Source organism: Durotheca rogersii, assembly GCF_024521655.1.
Source record: "Durotheca rogersii strain YMJ 92031201 chromosome Unknown GGS23scaffold_1, whole genome shotgun sequence".
Lineage (NCBI taxonomy): Eukaryota > Fungi > Ascomycota > Sordariomycetes > Xylariales > Xylariaceae > Durotheca > Durotheca rogersii.
The window spans coordinates 1,441,288-1,459,645 of NW_026251232.1; the positions used below are offsets into that span (position 1 = coordinate 1,441,288).

The window sequence follows — 18,358 nt, forward strand, 5'->3', positions numbered from 1 at the left end:
ATAGGTGTAATGCAACCCGCCGGTGCCAACAGGAGCTGCGGGTAGGTATAAACTGGGGAGCACGACATCTACTGTATAACCTACCACGGAAAAGTCTGCCCAATCTGGTGGAATGCCTACCTACATCCCACCCGCATCACCAAGAGGAAGACGTTCGACCGCAGGATCTCGTACGGAGAACAAGTCCAGCTCAAAGCGGGAGAACGAGAAAGACGTGAGGGCTCTTATGGGCAGGCGTAGCTGGTTATGCCACAGCCTCTCTTCTGGCACTGGCCACCCCATAGCTACCCGATGATAATTAGCGTATGCAGCCATCGATTGCATTCCGCCCGTCCTGATATGGGCCGGGCAGGTTAGGTAGTCACTGCGAAGCAGGCAAACCCAACCTCCCCTCAGTCCTCTCCTGCGCGTTCCACGTCCTTCTCCAGGCTTTCCCCTCGCCACCTCAACCCACCATCGTCCCCCCCGCCCGCGAATATCGCGTCCTTGTAATACCTCGCCTCGGCGATGCTCTCGAGGATGTCGTTGCGCGCCTGGTGGAGGGCGCGCTTGACGGGCGCGCCCGCGAGCACGCCGGCGGGGCACCAGCGCCGCGCCGCCTCCTTGAGCGAGCTGACGTCGAGGATGCGGTAGTGCAGGTGGTCGAGGACGGCGCGGTAGGGGCCGCGCGCCAGGAACGCCCGGTCCGCGTGCACGCTGTTGCCCGCCAGCAGCGCCGTGCCCGCCTGCGGCACGTGCCGCCGCACGTACGCCAGCAGGCCCTCCGCCGCCGCCGCGGCGCTCACCGTCGACGCCAGCGACGCCGCCGTCAGCCCGCTGCGCTCGTGCGTCGCCGCGCACCACGCCCCCATCTGCGCCAGGCGCTTCGGCGGCTGGTGCACCACCACCCCCCACCCCGCCGCGTCCACCACCTCCAGCGTCCCCGTCGTGATGATGCAGAAGATCTCCAGGATCTCGTCCGTCTCTGGGTCCAGCCCCGTCATCTACGTTCCTCCCCCCCCCCTCTATGTTAGAACGCGCAATGACGGGAGGAAAAGGTGTCTTTCTATCGAAAGGGGGGCCGACTTGCTCACCTCGCAGTCGATCCAGACTAGCGCGTCGTCGCCCGCCATGTCTGCTGCCTCAGTAGCGGGCTGCGTAAAAGGCCGGGCGTTGGTTTTCTCTGGATCGTGAATCGGGTTTGGGATGGGCGTTTGGTCCTCGTCCCTAGGAGAACCCTGGCCAGAATGTAGTCCGGGGATCGAGTAGTCAGCGATATAGGCACATGTAGTTGCCGGCTCCGCGTTAGCTTCGACAGAGGAAAGTTGGAAGCAGGAGTCTATTACATAAGAATGAGCACGGCACGTTTAGAACGAGGAAGGCGTATTACCTAAGATGCGGATTTGCGGGTCTGCTCTAGCGAGACGGAGAGTCGTCTGTGTGGCGGCAGCACGTTTTCTTGCACGGTGCCGTTCTGCCCTTGCCCATTTCGACGGCTTAGTTACACTCGGCCTAGTAGCCGGCGACGAGGGCGGGCCGGGCGAACGAGTGGTAGGCGACGCCTGCCTTGACTTCGACGGACTGGTGGGTGACATTAGGAGCTGAAGGTCAGTAAGGAGAAGGGAGGATACGACGCTGTGTAGGTAAAATACACCTGGGCCTATATTTCGAAGGAGTGAAACGGATTCGAGGGAGGATAAGGGGGAGTGTGATAAAGAGACATACGTCAAAATATCACTTATATAGGTCCTGGAATCGAACTGAGTGGTTCTGGCACGCGTAGGAGGGTTGTTTACTGTCCAAGCGTACAGAGCGCGAATACCTGGCGAAAAAACGCCGAAGTGACAGGTAGAAATTAGTCCGCGTGGGATCATGATTTACCGACTAATTTTAAGAGCTTAGAGGTGGGTAAGGGGAATCGTGGTCTAAGCGCTAGCTACATGAACGGCGATATACCTAGCAGAAGGTTTTTTTTTTCTTCAAACCGTACCGCAACTGGTATTGCAACCTCAAGCTATGAGTACAGTCCTCAGCGAGTCCGGCACCTGCTCCCAAGAAACCGCATCTTAGTGAGGCACGTGATTGAATTGGCAACTTGGATCTTCAGCCATTCTCATCGCAACGGAGGAATGGGGTGGACCCGGGGCGGTGGCAGGAAAGCTGATGTCCGGAAGGCTGTAGAGTGGACAGATACATTCAGGTGCCTGTATCGGCAAGCAGTGGCATAATATCGCCTCGATACCTACCTAATAATAGGCAGGTGTTATTACCTATCGGCTACATAGGCAGGTATACCCACCGCAGACGACGCGCCTTTCCGCCGACGTGATCGTGACTCACACCGGTTATCTACAGACATAAATAGAGATATGTACTGTTAGTTCGTCTATGGCATCGTTGCCCCATCGTCCGTGACGATACCGATTGAACAGGAGCGTCAAATTATCCTTAAAAGATACACCTCTGCGTACTGCTGATTCGTTGGAGATGCCTACTATGGCCGACCCACCGTTCTCGTCGATCCGTCACCTACCTACAAACGAGGCCTACGACAGATGGGCGGCCGTTTACGACACTGACGGTAACTTTCTACAGGCGCTGGACACCATCGAGTTAGAGACGCTATTCCCGAGGTTCCTGCGGTCCATCTCGTCCCCCAAGCCCTGGCGTATCGCAGACTTGGGCTGCGGCACCGGACGCAACACCGCCCGGCTTCTCGCGGTTGCCGATATCGCAGAGGTGGTTGCTCTCGACTCCAGCAAGGGAATGCTTGAGGTAGCACGGTTGCGGCTGCAGGCTACTGGCGGTGCGGATCCAACGAGAGCGAGGCCGAAATTGCATCTCGAGATCTTCGATATGCTATCCTCCTCGTCGCCCCCAGATGCCGCACAGCAGGTGGACGGGATAATTTCTACTCTAGTCCTCGAGCATGTGCCGGTGTCGACCTTTTTTACGCTCGTCGCGCGGCTGCTAAAGCCTGGTGGTGTGCTGCTGCTGACCAACATGCACGCGCACATGGGTAGTATCAGTCAGGCAGGCTTTGTGGATGCGAGCACGGGGGAGAAGATCCGGCCCACGAGCTACGCCCACACGGTCGCGGATGTCGTGGCAGAGGCGAGAAAGTGTGGATTGGAAGTCGAGAGGGAGGGTGGAATCTATGAGAGAGAGGTGGATGGAGATATGGTTGAGGAATTGGGCCCGAGGAGTAGGAAGTGGGTGGGTATAACTTGCTGGTTCGGAGGTTTATTTAGGATGAGTTCCCGTTGACAGAGTCTATGCTTTCAGTTTTAAAAGCGGAAGTGAGTCGACGGCAAGTTAAGTTCATACTCTAAGTGAGACAGCTTCCGTTAATACATGATACTCTGGCGGATGGAGATGAGGGATATCCGCGTAAATGAATAAGCGATGCGGACCGCTGGGTATGGTCGTTGGATGAATACTGGGAAGAAGAGACGAGAACGATAGACCGGCTTATCGGCCGGTGCCCGACAGAAGACGAGCTCGAGGGGTTTCCCGAACGCAGGATCGGGTCGGTTGAGGTTGAGGTTGACTTTCCTGCTGGCGGGTGCAGTCTAGAGGGCGAGCTCGCAAGAGGAACGCGGCTGTTGGACATGTTTCTCTTCCTTCTCCTCTGTACACACTGCCTTTCTGCCTCCCCTTGAGAGATTACATCCCCTGAAAAGGGGATGATGCTTTGCCGCAGTCACATGCAAGAGGTAGGCATATAGGTGCCTACCTAGGTACCTAGGTAGGTAGAGATAGGTACTATCTGTCTACGCGGTAGGTTAGGTTGATACCTGTACCCAGGGTAGATTAGTGGGTAGATTAGCAGGCTAGGTACCTATCTTGGTGTGTATGCACCGTCCCGCTGAGGCATGTCCAGCCCGTTGATCCAACCAGTTTAGTTGGTCCATCCAGCCACAGCCACCCTGCGAAGTGATGCCCATTCCCTAGTCTAGACCGGACCAGGGGTGCAGGTGGAGGCAGAGCGCGCCGATGTGCCTGCTGGCGGTACTTCCTACGTAGCAGGGATATACACAGTATGGCCTTGTACCTGGTCGGTTAAACCCCGGCGGCTCCCGTCGCTCAGAGGAGGTACCTAGGTAACCCGGCTTCCCGTAGCATGGCACTGGCACTGGCGCTGCTATTCCACTGCTATCCATCCCACACTCCCCTCTGCCCCTACCGCTGTCTGTCTCCAAGGGCCACCACTCCTAACTCCCACTTTAATGAATACCACTGCTGCATCTTCGTCCTCCACCCGGCCAACGCGCTGTCACCCTCTACATGCGCGTCGTTGTTTGGCCGTGACCGATTGATCGTGGAGACGTCGCCGGCTCGCATGCTCGTCACGACAGATACGGCACACTGATTCAAGCGGGCCAGCTGCTGTCTATCACCCTCGCGACCCTCCCCTCCCCGCCCCCCCGATTTCAAAGCTACCCCCGAAACTTCGAGCTTTTTGCGCCGGGCAGACCGGGACCCGATCTACCCGCCTCCCGCGCGTCTCGATCCCTTCCTCGCATCGACCGTTGTGTCGACCGGGCGAGGCCGTTGAATTCCTGGCGCAAAGCTGGGAAGCGGGCATGGTTGGCGAGTTTCGGCGCACAGCTGTTTGAATGCAACCCTTGAACCCCTTCCTAGCCGCCTTCTTCAAGCCTGGCAGTTCCATCGTTGCCCAGTGCACCCCGGTCCACCATTACGTCCTCCTAGTCCCGACCACCGAGTTCCTCCTTACCTCCCGCGAGACCGAAAGCGGCCTATCCGTACCAGATACCATCGGATCCGAAGAGTTCCTGGGAAGCCATGTGCTGCGCATTCCCAGTCCGGCCTCGGCTGCGGGAGGGAAGGATAGCGTCGGGAACCTGCGTGAGCAGAAGGGCAAAGCCAGGCAATACTCAACACTGAATGGGCGCAGTGTTGTCATCAAGGACTCCTTTATCTTCACCAATAAGGGTACGTGCAGCCAGCTCCCCGCGCCCACCACCGCGTACCCGTCGGTATAGCTTGGGAGGCTTCGTGGTCTAACGGTTTCATTTCGATAGGATTCAAGACGCTCGCCCAAACCCAGTTACTAGCCGATTCCGTATGGTATGCCGATAACATCGAACCGCGGCAATGGCTTATATACTATATATTACGGCCTATGGTCGGCGTCTGGGAAGAGATAGAAATTCCGCGTGCCATTTTTACCGAGGGGATGGCAAAGAGGAAGCTCGAGGAAGCCAAACGCGCCGCAGCCGTCGAGAATGGCGAGCCGAGTCTACCCCGGAAAAAGGAGATCAAGAGCTTCCATGACCTTTTAAACAACTTCCCGATGATCGCGCGGCAGATGCAGCCTGGCTTGGAGAAGCTCTTTAGAGAATTCACCACTGTGTTTGAGAGACCTTTGCCACCGCCGCCGTCTGCGATGCATATCCCCGATCCCCTGCCAGATGGCCCCATCGCTACCGCCATGAAAAGGGTTCGATCGAACAGCCTATCTACCCGGCGAACTAGCCTAGAAAGCCAAGGTAGTATTCGTGCCACCGATAGTTTCTATGCTGAAGAGGACGACGATATAATGAGAGTGTCCCTGGAGACGGCCGTCACCAATGCCATTGATCTGTTCCAGGGCGTCGACAAGCAACAGCTTTCCATGCTTGGCGCGACGACTGAGCTTACTGGGCCGGTCGTTGAGCGACTCATCGAACGCTATGTGACCGAGAATGTCCATAATCTCATCTGGCCTCGGCTGGCTGCCATGCGACGACCCGAGGACTTGGAGCTCGAAGCAAAAATAAGACAGATGGAGTTTATCGACATCTCGCAATTGGGCATCTTCATCGAAGGCGGCCCGAGAGGAAAGCACGCGCTCATTGTACGGCTTGGGTATGCGGTCGAGGAGTTCCGCAGGATGAGCTCGTCGATGTCTCCCCAGGAAATGTTGGAAATTTTGCTGTCGACAATCAAGGCTACCACCCAGCTAGCCGAGCAGCCCAGGGCTAATACGAATTCTACCCCCACGTCCGAAAAGCCCAACCTCACTATCAACGCAGACACCTTGGTATCATTGCTGCTCTATGTCGTGATTCGAGCTGGTGTCAAGCACCTCCAAGCTCGACTGCTTTACATAAAGCACTTCGTCTTCATCGACGACGTCGATAGCGGCGAGTTAGGCTACGCTCTCAGCACGTTCGAAGCCGTACTCTCGTACCTCTCCACGGATTCCAGCAGTCTGAGGAGGGCGAGCCGCCGCAATAAGAAATTATGGGATTCCGCTTCTAAAGGCGACATCGAGGAGCTCAAGAGGATGATGGACCAGGATGCGGATGCGATTGACGAAGAAGACGGTGAACATGTCGGATCCCCGATATCAGGCCACGCGTCGTCGATGAGTTCGAGCGTAATTGGTGGTTCTTCGAGACGATCTTCGATGACGTTTTCAGCATCTGAGCCTTATTCACAAGGTTCAGGATTGAGCCACGTCTTTCCGTTCCAGAACCAAGTAGCGAACGACATCCCGATGACTCTAGCGAAGAAAGCGAAGAGAGTTGCTATGGATACTAGGAGTATGTCAAGCGGTTCTGAATATTCGTATCACTCCCGAACTGGGAGTTTCGGCACGCTTGGGAGCGGTCTCGAAGGCGACACATCGATCGAACGGTTATGTCAGACTCAGGATTCCTCGGGGGAATCCATACCCATGATGGCCGTCCAAAATGGGCGACCGGAGGTGCTGAGGTACTTGCTCTCGCTCCAGTACTATTTCCCTGCCAGCACCGTTCTGGACGACTGCAACAATGAAGGTACCAGTCTATTAAGCGCTGCTGTCCAGCTGGGCCATACCGAACTAATTACTATCATCCTCGACTTCGTCACCGCCTCGATACCGGAGTCGCACTTGCGGGCCTACCTGTCTTCTCAGGACAATCGCGGTCGCAGTGTTGCGCACTACTTGTTCCACGCGCCATTCCTAATCGCGCGCATAGGGAGATGGCTCCCCTGGCGGCAAAAAGACAAGAATGGGCAGACGCCGCTGTTCGCGCTCTGCCGATCGTACGACCACCAGAGCTATCACGACATGGTCGAAGCTGGCCTCGAAGCGGCGACCGATGCCCAGGGCGATGGCCAACCACTGCACTTGGATGCTCACGTAGATTCGAAGGGGAACACGCTCCTGCACATCCTCAACGACCACCAGCTGGCGATCAAGATTCTCATGCAGTGTGACATCGATGTCAACGCCACAAACGACAAGAAGTTCACAGCACTGATGGTGGCAAGTAAATACGGCCGCTTCGACATGGTCAGGGCGTTATACTTGGACCCGAGAGTAGACGTGGCGGCTAAGGAGCAGCGCGGGCTTACAGCTGTAGAGCTCGCGAAGGATGACGACGTCCGCAACCGGATTGACGACCTGGCGCTCTTCACCATGCATCCTGCCGACGACGGGCGGATCACTGGCGTTGTGAGATCGTTCTTCGTCGAGGACGCTACTATCCGGCTAGTTCTAAAGTCGGGCGCGCCCGCGGACCGCGATAGTTATACGGTGACCACGTGCCGGCGCTCACTCGCCGACTTCGAGCGTCTGGCTAATCTCTTGTCTATCGAGAACCCAGCATCTTGGATACCAAAAGTCGTAAGCCAGCGGTCGCCGTTCCAGATTCCGTCGCGGCCTTCCCGGGCTGTCCTCAGGGACATCCAAATACGGACCGACTGGTTCCTCAAGATACTACTGGCTCACCCTACCTTTGCGACGCACGAAATGCTGTGGGAGTTCTTCCTAGTGCCCGACCTACAGGCGGATATGATGGAGCAGCGTAGCCGCCTGAAGGCAGAGACGAGAGCGGAGAAGGTTAGAGACGAGTTGGAGCCTCTAGAAGATATCCGCGAAGTTGACCAGTTTGTCGACCACGCCCGAGACATGGTCCGCAGTGTCAACCATTCGACTAAGAGTGTCGCACGGCGGGCTAACGCTATCGGCGTCGTCGCCAACGGTATTGACGCCGTTTCCAACTCGGTCGCCATTTTACTGACTTGTCTATAGATTTCTACGACGCAGCAAGTCTACTATCGCGAGGCGTGGCGAGCCTCGCTTTCCTCCCACGCAGTCACGTGTCTGCGTTTGAAGCTTACGTCCATACCCTTCTCCCTCCGCAATCTAGCGCCTCGTACATATTCCATAATTCGTATCTAGCTCTCCAGTCCAGTATCCAGGCCATGCTCGCGTCCCTAACCCGGCCGCCTCAGCTCATCGCCGATATCATAACTGCTCGCAAGGCTATGGAACGGAACTACAACTCGGTCTCCCGCTCGACGAGATGGCCGCTCGGCCTCCTCGACGAGACGCGTCAGCGGCTCAACGAGGAGAAGGAGGAGAAGGCAAGACGCGCCCAAATCGAGGTGGATACGTTAAGCAAAGAGCTGCGGTACACGCAACAGACGGTGGCTGGAGAGTTAGCGGGGTGGCAAGAGATGCATGAACGCATGGGCTGGAGAGCCATCAAGGATTTCGCCAAGGGAATGCTTATCCAGGAGCGCGAGCGGTTGCAGGGCCTCCGTAGAGCTCAGCGGATGCTGCAGGAGCTAGATGCGGGGCTCGGAATTGGACCCCAAGACCCGGGTAACTATGCCGGCGAGGTCGCGATGATAGAAAACGACGTCGTCGGGGATCATGGAAATGGTGGCGAGTCTAGCGCCATGGGCGAGGCGTTTGTGTGATAGCATAGACAGAACACCGGATATGTGCTCTCTCGTCGGCGAGATGGCTATCTCTAGGCAGCGCAATACGGGCTGTTGAATCGAGAGCCAGAACGAGGCGCAACCTCTCATCGCCACAGCACGGGTATCAACATGCCCGATAGTTCTCGGATCGTAGTCCATCCGTCCGCATACGCCCCCAACGCATTCGGGAGCTAGAGTTGGATTGCAGCGGTAACACGACTAAGTGGTAAGAAAAACTAGGAGGCACCCCAGCAGCGTGCTCTACACCGTCTTATAAGGACGAATTAAGCTGAGAATTTTAGCCACTTGCATTGTGGCCGTGCCGTATCTTGAAACGGGCGTAGCGGTCGAAGAGCGCTTCGCTTCGGCGGCAAGTCGCACGGCCGACCGGCAACCCATCCGGCACCCTATATGCCGGCTCGAGGCGCGGTCAAGGAAAATCAAGAGACGGTGGAGAAGACTAACAAAACAAGGAGGGAGGATGGAAAGGGGAGGGAGAGAGGGAGGGGCGGGGAAGGGGGGGGGGTTGGAGAATAGAGGCCACGGAAACGAAACAAAGCTTGGCCTGTCGATATGGTTGGCGACATACTTTGGTGTCGCAAAATGTTGGCGCAATCTGCTGCGAGGCCAATCAACGGGGCAGATATCATCTTTCCCGCTCGAGCTCATCTACAAGGCCACCAGGAAGAATCAGTCTACCGACGTTGAATCTCGTACACGTAGGCAAGTAACCAAGGGTTGACCATGAGAGAAAGGGGGAAGAAAGAGAGAAGAATTTCGGGATTCGGACACGAATTTCCCCCACGTACAAACGATGCTCCCAGATTCCCAGCCACTTCATTTCTTTTTCTGACCGGCACAGAGCTGCTTAGGAGAGACGTGAGAAACGCCGCGTTGGCGCATGAAACCAAGCAAGCATACTTGTTTCCCCTCGTTCGGACAAGTTACACACCGGACACTGGCTTACACATGGATGGATGGTTACCACGATAGCCAGCAACACTCATCGTCATCGCTATCGCGTGCGGAGAACCACCAGTCTCCATCTACCTACGTTTACAGGGAGGAAGGGAAGGGGGCAGAAGCTACCCGAGTTAGGGTTAGGTAGGTGAAGATGAGTGATCTGCGAGGAAAGATGAGTCACTGGACGTGCATATTCGGCCGACTGACAACGCGCATCGCACAATCCTTCTCTTGGTCGTCCATGTGCGAAGTGGGCGGACAGGCAGGCGGGCTGACTGGCGTGGGCGGGCGGGGCGGACGGACAAACAGATGGTGAGAAAGGGTAGATGAACGGCGAGCGAACGAGAGACGACCCCAGAGCGTCGATCTGAAACACCGACCCAAGAGAGCAGCACTTGAAACGAAACGTTTCTGTCTCTTCCAAGCCCCCCTGCTTCTCGCCCGATGTTCCCGGAGCCGATCGAAAACGATGAAAAATTTGTACTAAAAAGATGTACATGCAGACTTGGGGCGCCGACGACCAATGGATCCGTCCGCGACGCGGTCGAGATGCGAATACAGCCAGGCGATTGGCCCGCCGACGCAAGCCCCGGCGCCTCTACTACTACGTAGTGATAGCAGCAGGTCAGGGGGTCCCCGGCGCGTGCAGTCCCGCGAATCAGGGCCGTCCCAGGGCACATCTTTAAGGTTGATCCACTCCCGATGGAAGCGTTACCGCGTTGTCGACGTGGGAAGGGCAACGCGTCGAAGCCTCGTAGCCTGGGTGGGTCGTGGGGTGGGATGGGAATGGGACGGGGACGGATGGGGACTAGGCGGGTTGAGGCTATCCGCGAAGGGCGCGTCGTTCGACGCGGGGGTGGCGAGCCCACGCGGAAGCGCCCTCGACCGTGTGGCAGTTCAGCATTACGCGCCGACGACAACGCGGCTGTGCTGCGTGGAAGCGTGTAACGATTCCCTCGGCGCCCACCCCCCTCCCCCCTTACGTTGTCATTCCTGCGCACGCACAGACATGCCTACATTGGAGCTGTGCGTATGAGTAGGTAGGTATACCGGCAATCGAGCAGTAAACCCCGATGCGGATCACCGCACAGTAATCAGCTCTGGACAGCCAGCGGGACCGCTGAGGCTGTAAGCGCGCGTCGCTTTGGCGGCTGGCTGCGCGCCCCAGCGCCAAAGACGGAGAGGGGAGCAGGCAAACTCCGGTTTCTCATACGCCGACGCCTATTGGCGACGCTCTCTTCAAGTTGGATTCTACTGCTCTCTGTCCTTTCTTCCCCTTCCCCTGCCCCAAGGAGATCGATCTCGCGATCACCATCTCGGCGCCCACGGCTGCCGCGATCCTGCACGTAACATACCTAGGTGCCCGCATTCCTGCCGTCAGCGCTGGAGATAGCCGCGAGGCACCATGGCACCCTCCTCGGGACGGGAGCGCGGCTGTGCTGCCGGGTATAGAGATCTCGCAAATTTGGGCCCCGAAGAAGGAAGACCGATCATACGCAGATGCGGATGTTGCGAGGGCTTCTTACACATCCGATGCCGAGCCCTCTCTCCTCCCAACAAACTGCCCGCCCTCGGTGCGGGAATGCTAAGAGGTGAGGCCATCCGCGATTGTGTAAAAACAGTACCCACATCTTTGCCCGCGGGCTCGGTCTACGGTGCCCCTAACAGCGGCAGCGGCCCCGGCCTTATTTTTTTTTTTTGCCTTTTTTTCCTTCTCGTCTTCAAGTCATACGGGCCTTCTCAGGGCAGGGGGGAAGGGTGGGTAGGGACCCGCTATCGGTCTGATGAGGGTCGAACGATTATCTCCCGCGCTCGTCACCTGCGAGCTTCACATTGACACCGTCAGAGGATACGACTGTTTTCGCGCTGTGCCAGTCGCACGTAGAGACCGCGCGGCGTCGAAGTGAGGGTTTGTGACGTTTGCGCCCACGGGCGATGTGAGTTACGCACTGATTGCGTCTCCCTTGCGCCGAGACACGGCTGCGCTCGATACGAAGCCGCTCGCAACTACGCGCCGCGATCCCATCCGCCCTCACCGACGGGGGCGAACTCGCGCTGGAGGCAGCCCGTCTCGCAGCCCTTTTCCCTCCTCCTCACCTTGCCTCGGGATCCGGCATAGCGCGGCTCTAGAAACGTGCTGCCGCTGCTGCAATGAGCGAGGGTAACGACTCAATGGGGTCGGGGTGGACAGTTGCGGCGCTGCACCGCCCCAAAAGGGTCGCAGATGGTAGGTAATAGTTGACGACTCCCTTTTCGATCTTTACGATCTTCACACGGGCTTGTACCATAGCCGCCCGCCTACGCTAGGTACACGGTACAGACCTGCCCAGGTAGGTAAGGAGGCACGTAGGTAGGTACCCAGTACCTACATACAACCTGCACGCGCAACGTGCGTACCCGCTTCACCTGAAGATCTCGCGGCTAAAGAATAAGCCAAAGCGGCTAGCTGGGCGGGCTACCTGATGTGACCAGCATGTACCCACGCGCAGCGCACGCGCATCTGGTTTGTGAATGCTCCTAGATGTCCTAGAGAAAAAAAAAATGTTGGACTCGCGGGGAATCGAACCCCGGACCACTCCAAGATAAAGATACTTGAGGAGTATTATACCACTAAACCACGAGCCCCGATTTGGTTTACTACCCTATACCAAATGGAGGTATATACCTCTACTTTTTAACATTAGGTAAATGGTATCGCCGTCGCCGCGGTCGAGGGCCTGGCTTGCCCGAGCTACCTAGATAGTAAGCGTAATGACGCCGGGTCTGCGCGCCTAGTCTGGCCGGCTCGTTCGCTAACGAGGGCCCGGCGCCTTTCTGTCGGCTTGTTCTAGCGTAGTTAGGCGTACACGTACCAAGATGGTACATGCCTCAGGGATCGCGCAAGTGGCTGACAGGTGGCCACACGCGGCGGTATCTCTCGTCCAATCTCGGATAATCGGACCCATTCCGTGTGGACTCGTCGTTCTGATCGCCTATTGCTCAGATAGACGATGAGCAGAGATGGCCATGTCTCATTTTCTCCGATCTTCCCACCTGCACTGTCTGCACCGCCCTCTATTTTTATGCCCGTCCCGGCGATCACACTGCGGTAGCGAGCGGCTACTGAAATCAGGTACGATTACAAGCGAAGAAAAGAAAGCAAGAGATCTCCACCGGGAGCTGGCGACGCAAGTCTCGGAAGCAGTGCAGCGATGCGCCGGCGCACAGGCGGGTGCATCCCGTATGTACGTCGTCAATTGAATCAAGCGCGGCGGCAAGGCCTCTCCATGCTGGCCTACCTGAGGTGCGACGTAGTAGGTAGTAGCTGGCTATACCTACCGTTTGCGAGGGTTCGTGGCGGGTGACCGGCCGGCTGGGCTGGGCCCGCCACTGACGGGGCCATCAATCCCAGCGTGGGTTGCCACGGCGGAAGCCCCGCGGATCCGGAGTGTCTCTACGGCGCGGTAATTCGCTGACATAGGTATGGTTTGCTATTCTCGCCCCTCTGCGGCGCTGCGCCATGCCGCCGACGTAATCAAAGTTGGCGGTTAAAACCCCCCTCAGCAACAGATAGATAGGGATTTAGCACAGGACTGGTTGCGCCGCGAGAGGAGAATGGGAGAGAGCCCGCCAACGAGTGCGTGGAGAGGGGGGGGGAAAAAGGTATGGCGAAATTTCGCTGTCTGCTATCGGAAGTGCGAATGCTGTCGCAGCCTACGAAGGGGGGGAAACGAGGCGAGGCGGTTGCGTCGAAGTGTTGTCGCGACCCCGTTCGCCGCCGCTGCGGAGGGGACACAGCGTCGCAACGCAGATAACGAGCGTAGATAACGAGCGAAACTCCCGCGTCCAGTCACGATGCGCTTGACCGCGTCGCGTCGAATGACGTGAAGGCCAGACGCGACGGGGGATGAGGACGAGCTGCACGTTCTGGCGTCGTGCAGGATACCTTCTCATGGCGTGCGCCCGCGCTCCATTACGGGCCTAATGCGCAAGCCGTTCCCCGGAGTAAGGGCGAGCTGGGGGGAGGGATTGGGGAGGGATTGAGGAGAGACATGCATCCGGCCGGTGGAGGGATGGATTTGCGTCTCCCCTCCTCTCCGGTCCACCCAAGCGACCCATGACAAGCCGGACTAATGCACGATGCGACAACTGTCTCTCGATGATATGACTCACAATGGCGGGATCGAGCACGCTACGAGACTCCGGTGCTGCGTCGAAACCACGCCGGGCAACGAGTAGCAGCGCAAGGAGGAAGCGAGGCCGACTCGGCAGATGGGTACGAATTCGCATCGCGTAGAGGAGCGTGGTGAGGGTGATATTCCCGCAGTTACTCGATGCGGCGGATTTCGACGAGCCTGGAACGGCGGTGGGGTGGAAGCGTGGTATCGCCGGCTAGGAAAGGCAGAGAGAGAGAGAGAGAGGACTCCGGTCTGGTAGATCTCGCATTTCTCGTCCTGGCGGTGACCGGGGCTCGTCCGCAGGGTCTCTCTCTCTCTCTCTCTCTCTCTCTCCTCGCATGCTGTAGCCGCCGGACCTCTGCTGATCTCAACGTGGGTGAGTCTCCCCGACCCGCTTACGTAGGTAGGTATATTGGTGGTGTAGTGGAAGTACGCAACGTTAGGTACACGGTACCTAACCTAACGATGCCCAGGTGGCCTTACGCTACGTACCCGACCCGACAGGTATGCTGCCCAAGAAGAGCGCTGGCAATGGACACCCGTAGGTGCCTACCTACCCGGGCACGTAGCAGTCGGCAGGTACCTAGAGCAAGGCACGATTACGTCGGCTACGGGTCCCGGGTACCCCGTTTCTGGTGAGGTCGCAACGCAGGAGGAGGTACCCTTTGCCGCCCGCCCCTCCCCACCGGGAGCGGCAATGGGTACCCAAATACAGCGAAGGCTCCCAGTAACATATCGACCTCCTAGGTACCTACACCCACAACACAGGGTCCAGGCCCACAGGTAGGTACCTAAAGTGGGCTGGCAGTGGGCCGTCGAGCTGGGGCTGCCACCTGTCCCACCTGTCCCGCTCGCTCTACCTATTTTCGGTACGTACCTCCACCCTCTCGACCCTCTCGGCCAGCTCCACTCCCCCTTCGACTTACACGCTTCCCTCGCTTTTGCGCAACCGCTCTCTCTCCCCTCTGTATGGCCGCGTTGCCGTCGGCCACCTCATTCGGCTTCCTACATGCTACGTACTCGGAGGCCAGGGAGTGGGATATCGTACCCTCACTTAATTCGAATTTTGCTTCCTCTCCCCATGTTTCAGGTTAGCCATCTCGCGAATACATCATCGTTTGGTCCAGGGCGGGTCTCGCCGAGCTGATTGGCATCCCGGCCCATCGTGACCTGTCCCTCCATCGCGAGGATGGATAAGAGCGCCTGGTTCTCCTCCCCTCGTCTCGTCTCGTCTGTTCTCGTTCTTCACTATCTACTGCATTCTGATCGACGGTGACCGGGTTTTCCTTTTCTCTGTTTCTTTCCTCTCTATTAGATCTCCCTCTCAGGACAGCCGCCAGGAACGTGATCACGAGTCTCATCGCTTTCGCCGCATCATCGTCGTCATTACTATCCTCGTCGCCGTATATACACCCAGGAGCTGGTCCTCCCCCTTCTCCTCCTCCTCCGGTCTATAATCCGTAATCGCCCTGCTCGCATCTAAGCAGACCGTAACAACCCCACCCCCCTGTCCAACCTGTCAACATGGCTTCGTGAGTTTCCGCGCCCCCACTCGCGAACGATGACATAGTGTAACTAACAAGCCCCCCCCCCCTCTCATAGTCTGGTAGCAGACATGTCCTTTGACTTCATATTCCCCTCCTGCGAGCCTGCCACGCCGCCGAGCTTCTCTTTCGATCCGTCTCTTCTTGAGATCTCTTACGACCCCGGACACGCTCGCTCAAGCTCGTATGGTTCCTTCTGCTCCACTACCGAGACGTCGCCCTCCGACTCGGTCAGCACACGCGTTACCACCCCTTCGCGCTCGCCGCCGCCCATCCGCCAGCATGGCCCTATCCTGCTGCCGAAGATCCGCTCGCAAGACCAGGCTATCGACCCGGCTCCGAAGCGCGTCAAGACCTCGCCTCCTCTCACGCCAAAGCCCAGCCGCAAGGCTGCTTTCCGCCCTTCACATACCCGGAGCTTCACCAACCCGGAGACACTGAATGCCTTTTCCCACAACTTCTTCACGCTCCCAGAGGACCAGACAACGGTGTCTCAGTCGCTACTGTGCTCGCCCATCACCTTCGCCCAGGACAGCATGCACCACGCTCGTCGCTCTTCCACAGCCAGCCTCGACAGCGCTACGCTAGAGAAGTACGGCTTCCCTACCTACCGTCAAATGCCATCCTACGTCCCGGCCGCCCCCCAGCCGCAAAACGAGCAGTTCATGTACGGCTACGCACCCCGTGCCCCCTCTCCCCTGAGCCTGTGCTCTACGCCGGACCCGACGCCGTCCACCACCATCATGGACTTCCTCACCACGCCCAATCCCGCGCCGTCGCTGGTGCGCACCATCTCGTTCCCGCTGCGCGACCCCAACACCAAGCACTTCTGGTGGGACGTCCGCCAGATCCGGCCCTGGACCAACTTCAACCTTAACACCATCCTCTCCCTGCCGGGGGCTGTCGGGCTCCTCCACAGCCCGGTCCCGCAACCTCTCCTGCCGCAGCCGCCTACTGGCGCACGGCATCCGGAGACGGAGACGGCGCTGCACAGTATCTACGCGTCGTACTACGTGCCAAAGCTGAACGCGGCGCTAGCGCTATCGTCGGCGCGGCCGGTGCAGCTATCGGTGCCGTCGGGCAAGGCGGCCGCCGCGTCGGGCGACCACGTGCTAGTGGCGAACGTGGCGGGCGAGTCCTCGGCAGCGGCGGCGCTGTTCGGTGGGAAGCCGACGGCGCGCGTGGTCGGGCTCGTCAAGTCGTTCGACCGGTTCAACACGGGGATGCGCGTCGAGGGCAACGTCAAGCGCGTCGAGTACCTGCGCGGGCTGGCGCACCTGCACCACGCGATGCGCGAGCACGGCACGCGCTACGGCTTCATCCTCACCGAGATCGAGTTGGTCGTGTGCCGCAACGGCGCCGAGGGCACGCCGCACTTCGGGTACCTCGAGGTGAGCAGTGTGCAGCTCGCCACGGCGGCGGCGACCGGCGACGACGCCGACGCCGACGAGGCCCCGCTGACCGCCTGCCTCGCCCTCTGGGGCCTGTGCGTCATGGCCGGCGACGAAGCCGCCGCCGCCGCCGCCGCCGCCGCCCACCCCCCCTGGAAGGCGGACATCGGCGCCCCCGCCGAGGGCACCCGCCGCAAGGCCCTGCCCCGCGACACCTGGATGCCCCAGCCCCAGCTCGCAGAGAAGCGCGAGGCGAAGCGCGCCCGCGGCTGGGTCTTCCCCGAGGACCCGGTCGGCCGGAAGGAGCTAGGCAAGCGGGGCGTGCGGTACGGGAGCTGCTAATGCTGTCTTCCTCCTGTCTTCCTGTTTTTTTTTAAAAAAAGAAAGAATATTTCTCTTTGCGACGAGAGCGGGGGGGCCGGCGAGCAAGTTGGGCTGGTTCCGAGCTTGCCCGCTAGACGGTCTCGTAGAGTTGCATCCTTTTCTTCTTCTCTTAGCCGTGACGAGAGACGAATGATGAGGCTGGTCGGGAGTCGAGCAACGTTTTTTGTCTTATCTCGGGGTTCGGGGGTCTGGGTTTGGAGACTTGGGTTGGCGCGGGACGGGACGGGACGGGACGGGATAGGAACGGATATTATATCATGCCCTCTGGACGATATACTAAGAGTAGATCTACATACGTCCCAGTCGGGAAATCTTTTACTAAGTTATTTTTTAATCTTTGAATTTATACACCGTCAAGTCCGCTTGTCTAGCTTCGGTCCGTTTATCGTGTAGTTGTGTTTTGATGTGAAGGGCGTATTGCACAAATGACTAACGGGAGGGTTTTTGTGTCTGCCATCCTTCCGCATCGGTTCGCATACCAGGATTCCAATTCATTCCCTACCCATTACTATCTACTGAGCCTATAGACACGTCAGTTACTTCCTTCTCAACCGATGCTTATTGTCTAGCCACGCCTCTCCCACACTGTCGAAACGTGTTCATCCGCGGAGGAACTAGCCAAGTCCCGGCCATAATGTACAGCCTCCCTTCAACCAAGTCCCCAGTCTCCCACGTGATTCGCAGCCGCAGGGCCTCCCTCCCCTCCGTGGTACACCAGCCATGGGCCCAGGGGCGCGCCGGCTAATGTCGACCAGCATATACCCGCATTACTGCCGGCAGCTGCGCCGTGCCTCCCGTGTGGGCGGGAGGGGGGGGGGGGGGCTTTTTTCCCCTGTGCCCTCGGCTGCAGGAGAGGCGAGGAGGCAACAGCGCCAGCGCGGGCTGCTCGCTCGAGTGCGACGGCGTGCGCATCAACCGCTGCGAGCAGGTGTGCCCGAGACTTGCCAGTGCGGCGAGCTGTAGGATGGCGCTCGGGATGCTCAGCCCGGGTCCTGACGCTGTGTTGGCGTTGGCGCGTCTCTCCCGCATCTGTGGCGGTTTAGCTGGGCCGGGGCCTTGTGACGGTCCATCTTTCTTCCCGATTGCGTGACTTACGCCGGGATGCCGCCCGAGGGAGCATGGGGGGCAGTTAGTGTCCATGTACGTGCGTGGAGCGCCGGCTCTCGCATGGCTCAGACCGCGGGCGTGAGGGCCTGGCCGAGTATCGGGCGCTTTTTCGTGCTGCCGATCTTAA

The 18,358-nt window shown here is 58.6% G+C and overlaps 5 protein-coding genes and 1 non-coding gene across 6 annotated transcripts; 3 read left to right on the forward strand and 3 right to left on the reverse strand.

Moving 5' to 3' along the window:
• Positions 1 to 343: 343 nt before the first annotated feature.
• GGS23DRAFT_18992 (exonuclease) lies at positions 344 to 1,559 on the reverse strand. The gene is made up of 3 exons (XM_051511705.1): positions 1,370 to 1,559; positions 1,074 to 1,217; positions 344 to 983 (listed from the first exon to the last, which is right to left on the reverse strand). The coding sequence occupies exons 2-3, from the start codon at positions 1,110 to 1,112 to the stop codon at positions 393 to 395; spliced, it is 630 nt and encodes a 209-aa protein (XP_051376936.1). The 5' UTR covers positions 1,113 to 1,217; positions 1,370 to 1,559; the 3' UTR covers positions 344 to 392.
• Positions 1,074 to 1,970, reverse strand: GGS23DRAFT_544590 (uncharacterized protein). Its single transcript, XM_051514916.1, has one exon. The coding sequence runs from the start codon at positions 1,851 to 1,853 to the stop codon at positions 1,347 to 1,349; it is 507 nt and encodes a 168-aa protein (XP_051376937.1). The 5' UTR covers positions 1,854 to 1,970; the 3' UTR covers positions 1,074 to 1,346.
• GGS23DRAFT_544591 (S-adenosyl-L-methionine-dependent methyltransferase) lies at positions 1,971 to 3,702 on the forward strand. The gene has a single exon (XM_051514917.1). It carries the CDS (start codon positions 2,467 to 2,469, stop codon positions 3,244 to 3,246), a length of 780 nt encoding a protein of 259 aa, XP_051376938.1. The 5' UTR covers positions 1,971 to 2,466; the 3' UTR covers positions 3,247 to 3,702.
• Positions 3,703 to 4,475: 773 nt separating this feature from the next.
• Positions 4,476 to 8,814, forward strand: GGS23DRAFT_19021 (VPS9 domain-containing protein). Its single transcript, XM_051511710.1, has 3 exons — positions 4,476 to 4,935; positions 5,025 to 7,958; positions 8,009 to 8,814. The coding sequence occupies exons 1-3, from the start codon at positions 4,599 to 4,601 to the stop codon at positions 8,680 to 8,682; spliced, it is 3,945 nt and encodes a 1,314-aa protein (XP_051376939.1). The 5' UTR covers positions 4,476 to 4,598; the 3' UTR covers positions 8,683 to 8,814.
• Positions 8,815 to 12,193: 3,379 nt separating this feature from the next.
• Positions 12,194 to 12,273, reverse strand: GGS23DRAFT_t5. Its single transcript has one exon. It is a non-coding gene; the product is annotated as a tRNA-Thr (tRNA).
• A 2,614-nt stretch (positions 12,274 to 14,887) lies between these two features.
• GGS23DRAFT_19083 (uncharacterized protein) lies at positions 14,888 to 17,168 on the forward strand. Its single transcript, XM_051511714.1, has 2 exons — positions 14,888 to 15,337; positions 15,408 to 17,168. The coding sequence occupies exons 1-2, from the start codon at positions 15,330 to 15,332 to the stop codon at positions 17,080 to 17,082; spliced, it is 1,683 nt and encodes a 560-aa protein (XP_051376940.1). The 5' UTR covers positions 14,888 to 15,329; the 3' UTR covers positions 17,083 to 17,168.
• The last annotated feature ends 1,190 nt before the right edge of the window (positions 17,169 to 18,358 follow it).